This window comes from Sinocyclocheilus grahami, unplaced genomic scaffold (assembly GCF_001515645.1).
Source record: "Sinocyclocheilus grahami isolate Dianchi unplaced genomic scaffold, SAMN03320097.WGS_v1.1 scaffold1395.1, whole genome shotgun sequence".
Lineage (NCBI taxonomy): Eukaryota > Metazoa > Chordata > Actinopteri > Cypriniformes > Cyprinidae > Sinocyclocheilus > Sinocyclocheilus grahami.
This window is the reverse complement of record NW_015506574.1, coordinates 226,071-231,022: the sequence shown is the minus strand read 5'-3', so window position 1 is coordinate 231,022 and position 4,952 is coordinate 226,071. Positions and strand designations below refer to the sequence as shown.

The window sequence follows — 4,952 nt, the reverse complement described above, 5'->3', positions numbered from 1 at the left end:
CACTCACTCACTCACTCACATACACACTCACTCACTCACACACACACACACGCTCATGCTCACACACACGCTCACACACACACTTTCACACAAACAAACACTCTCTCACACACACAAACATGCTCACACTCACACACACACTCTCTCTCTCACACACACACACACACACTAAACATGGTGAAATTAAAGTCAGCTGATCCTCATTGAGTGTAACTGTTAAACACACACACTGCAGTGAAGCTGCATTCAGATAGAAAACACACGAGTCCTGATCCGGACTTCAGGACGCTTGACTTTGGATCGGATCAAACCCAAATAACGGTGTTCAGGGCACGAGCGAGAGCTGCTGCAGTCACTCACTCACTCACACACACACTCACTCACACACACACTCTCTCACTCACACACTCACTCACTCACTCACTCACACACACACACACACACACACACTAAACATGGTGAAATTAAAGTCAGCTGATCCTCATTGAGTGTAACTGTTAAACACACACACTGCAGTGAAGCTGCATTCAGATAGAAAACACACGAGTCCTGATCCGGACTTCAGGACGCTTGACTTTGGATCGGATCAAACCCCAATAACGGTGTTCAGGGCACGAGCGAGAGCTGCTGCAGACTACAGGAGACACACGACTAGCCCTTAAAAACCAGCCGCCGAGCCACACGCGGGTTCATCCAATCAAGGCATCAGAGCTCACACGCTGAAAGCCTATTGGCTGAGAGAGCTGTCAATCAAAGGGCTGAAGAGCTCAGGAGGGATTCATAATACTTTTGAAATGTCTTTAATATATGAATGCGTACACACAACCTGCTCTTTGAGAACTTCAAAAGAAATAAACAGGTAAAAAAGAAAATCAGCGACAAAGAAAACGAACGCGTGTGTGCGTGGATTCAGTGTGTTTGTAAATCATCTCTAAAATGGCTTGTTATCGTTTTCTGTAATCGTTTGGCAGTCAGTGGATTCAGCTCATCTCTGTCCAACTACTATTATAATAACTAACGAACAGAAATCAGTCTCTATAAATAAGAATAGTAGTGCAGCACTACAAAGGTAAATCTAGTTTTAGAACGAGATATTTAAATATTTGTATTAAAAATCTTTGTTTAGTATCTAATTTCAGTTTGTTACAGGAAGCATCAAAGCGCCACCGCAGATAACTAACTACTTATGAAGAGACCTGAACCGAAGATTCGTTTCGTCTCCATGTGAGGACATTCGATTCAAAAGAATATTTACAGACGACAGACGCGACGGGATGAGCAGCGGATCGAAGCCAAGCATTCATTGGTGTCGTACAATTCAGAGTTCATATGATTTCACAGACACGTAGAAGACGAGGGTCACGCGTGTTTTTGGACTAATCTCACACGTTTTAACACGGTAAAAATCATTCCACAGCATTCTACAGGTTTCCCTCCAGAAGAATTGTTTTTCACAATAATCCAGGTTTTCACAGGAGCCCTGAAGAAACACCTGCAGATCCGCCTGGTGTGGGAGGGGTTTAGTATTACGTGGGTGGGGCTACACATGTGGGAGGGGTTTAGCATCAAGTGGGTGGGGCTACACATGTGGGAGGGGTTTACGGGGGTGGGTCTGTTCTGCCTCTGTGAACAGATTCTCTGATCGATCATCACAAACACTGTCGTGAGTGTCTCGAACATCGCATGATTGTTCTGATCTCAGAGAATCTTCATGAACGACGTAGCAGCAGCCTGAAGATTCAGCAGAAAATACTGTGTTTCAGGCCCTTCTGCTAGTCATTAGTCCTAAACCACATCTAAATGACCTTACGTGATTCTAGCGCTCCTTCATTAGTTTACATTAGGCAGATTCCGGAACAGGCTGCAGGGTATTATGGGAAAACACAATGAAATGAACCATTTTTCTAGATGATTTCGCTCTGGGTTTCTGTGGTAAATCACACACATGCACTCAGACTGTCGGACAGACGGGCATCACTGGAATTAAGTGCTTGAACCGGTTAAACGGCAATATTCTTGTCTTAAAAAGAGCACCTTCTTTCTTTTCTCCATGTCATATTTTTTCCTGATAATAAGACGGTTGTCGTGCCGGGGCGTAATGGTGAGCGTGGATGGACGGATGGAAACAGTCTGAGACGATCGATCGCATTCAGAGCGTCTGCGATGAACATTAACACTTCAGAAGAGCCGAGAGAACAGACAGGAGGAGGAGCCAGAATGATTGACAGACGCAGCCTGAGGCGTTGATGTCCCGCCCAGTGCCAGGTTCTGAGAGAGAGAGAGAGGGGGAGTCGGTTAGCTGTACATGATGGTAAACTGCGCCATCTGCTGGTCAACATGCTGAACTATATCCGTGCGTGCGTGTGTATGTGAGTTTGAGAGTGTGTGTGTGTGTGTGTTTGAGAGTGAGTGTGTCTGTGTGTGTGTTTGATTCTCACTGTAGAGGAACACGCTGGCGTTGTGGATTCCCAGTCTGTTGGTGGCGACACACGTGTAGTTTCCGTAATCGTTCTCTGTGACGTTAGCGACCACCAGCAGCGTGCGAGAGCCGCTGATCTGAATACTGACGCTCTGAGAGCTGGACAGTCTGATAAACACACACACACAACACTGACAACACATTCAAATGTGTTTGTCTAAAAAAAATTAAGTTACTGGATTTTTTTTCAAATGTGAATGTATTTTCTTGGACTAAAATATATGGAGGGCAAAATATTTTTAAATGCTTCAAAACTATATTTATATATTTAAAATATATTTTTAAAACTATAAAAAATGGCCAAATATTTTGATATATATATATATATATATATATTTAAATATATTTAAAAAAAATAAGGATTAAAGTGATGCACTTGAATGATACATTGAATTTAATCTCACACACGTCAGTCTGATCTCACACACACAGTCTGATCTAACACACACAGTCTGATCTCACACACGTCAGTCTGATCTCACACAGTGTGATCTAACACACACAGTCTGATCTCTCACGCAGTCTGATCTCATAAACACAGTCTGATCTCACACACGTCAGTCTGATCTCACACACAGTCTGATCGCACACACGTCAGTCTGATCTCACACACAGTCTGATCTAACACAGTCTGATCTCATAAACACAGGCTGATCTCACACACAGTCTGATCTCACACATGTCAGTCTGATCTCACACACACAGTCTGATCTCTCACACAGTCTGATCTAACACACACAGTCTGATCTCACACACATCAGTCTGATCTCGCACAGTCTGATCTCACACACAGTCTGATCTCTCACAGTCTGATCTAACACACACAGTCTGATCTAACACACACAGTCTGATCTAACACACACAGTCTGATCTAACACACAGTCTGATCTCATAAACACAGTCTGATCTCACACACATCAGTCTGATCTTGCCCACAGTCTGATTTCATAAACAGTCTGATCTCACACACGTCAGTCTGATCTCTCACGCAGACTGATCTCATAAACACAGTCTGATCTCACACACATCAGTCTGATCTCACACACAGTCTGATCTCATAAACACAGTCTGATCTCACACACGTCAGTCTGATCTCATGAACACAGTCTGATCTCACACACACAGTCTGATCTCTCGCGCTGTCTGATCTCATAAACACAGTCTGATCTCACACAGTCTGATCTCTCACGCAGTCTGATCTCTCACGCAGTCTGATCTCATAAACAGTCTGATCTCACACACATCAGTCTGATCTCACAGTCTGATTTCATAAACACAGTCTGATCTCACACACACAGTCTGATCTCACACACGTCAGTCTGATCTCACACACGTCAATCTGATCTCACACGCAGTCTGATCTCTCACGAAGTCTGATCTCACACACATTCTGATCTAGCACAGACAGGATGAGAAACTCGGTCTGGTCTCAAACATCTACTCACAGTTAACCACCACGCTGACATATTTGACATCAGGAGTGGAGACGTCATTGCTCGCTTTACACTCGTAACGTCCGGCCTGAGATCGAATGATCCCAGAGATCTCCAGATACTCGCCCACGTCCAGAGCCTCAGCTGAGAAACACACACACACACACACACACACATCATCATCATCATCATCGTCCAGCAGAGGGCGCATGTAATGCTGTTCAGACACATGCATCACATCAGTAACCTCAACACTAACATCATATATAATAAAATATCATAATATTCCAGCAGCATCAATAAACCAGATCTGATCAAACAGAATCACACTAATAAACCATAACAGCTGCTGAGATTGAGCTGATGATACAGAACATGAGCAACAGATCCAGAACATCAGACCGCCAGGAGCTTCAGTGATCTGATCATGTTCACCATTAATTAAATCAATATCTCACACACACACACACACACACACACACACAGACATACACACACACACACACACACACACCTGTGATATGATTGCTTAAATGCATCCTTTAATACTCGTTCTTCCTTGCGCAGTGTTAATGAGCAGATAATGATCAGTTAATGAGCAGGATGAACATGATGAGATGATGAGATCTGACGTCTGACACACAGGAAATCTTACAAACAACCCATGTGTAAAAACACAATAATCACACGTACAGTAACACATGTGCTGTGTGTGTGCGTGTGTGTGTGTGTACTTATTTTGACTACACTTGTGTGGATCAAATTTCCTCACTTATATTGTGAAACACTTTACGAACCCACTAGAGAGACATTTTCCTGCTCCTCACTAGTGGAAAAAGGCTTATAAATCTGCTGAAGATGTTGTGATGTAAATCTAGTGTTCTGCAGATAATGGGTAAGTTGATAGAAAATCAGTGGAAGTCTATGCAATGTCCTCACTAAGATAGCCAAAGAAATGTGTGCGTGTGTGTGTGAGAGAGTGTGTGTGCCTGTGTGTGTGTGTGTGTGAGAGAGAGAGAGAGAGAGAGAGAGGGTGTGTG

The 4,952-nt window shown here is 43.5% G+C and overlaps 1 protein-coding gene and 1 long non-coding RNA gene across 2 annotated transcripts in view; both read right to left on the bottom strand.

The window, feature by feature from the left end:
* Positions 1-945: 945 nt before the first annotated feature.
* LOC107569918 (uncharacterized) lies at positions 946-2,599 on the bottom strand. The gene is made up of 2 exons (XR_001606964.1): positions 2,439-2,599; positions 946-2,268 (listed from the first exon to the last, which is right to left on the bottom strand). It is a non-coding gene; the product is annotated as an uncharacterized lncRNA (long non-coding RNA).
* A 1,317-nt stretch (positions 2,600-3,916) lies between these two features.
* The window catches only part of LOC107569914 (limbic system-associated membrane protein-like), a 220,058-nt gene continuing 219,022 nt past the window's right edge, over positions 3,917-4,952 (bottom strand). Inside the window, exon 7 of the mRNA XM_016256085.1 lies at positions 3,917-4,056. Within this exon, the coding sequence (XP_016111571.1) occupies positions 3,917-4,056 (140 nt within the window). The remainder of the gene's footprint in view (positions 4,057-4,952) is intronic.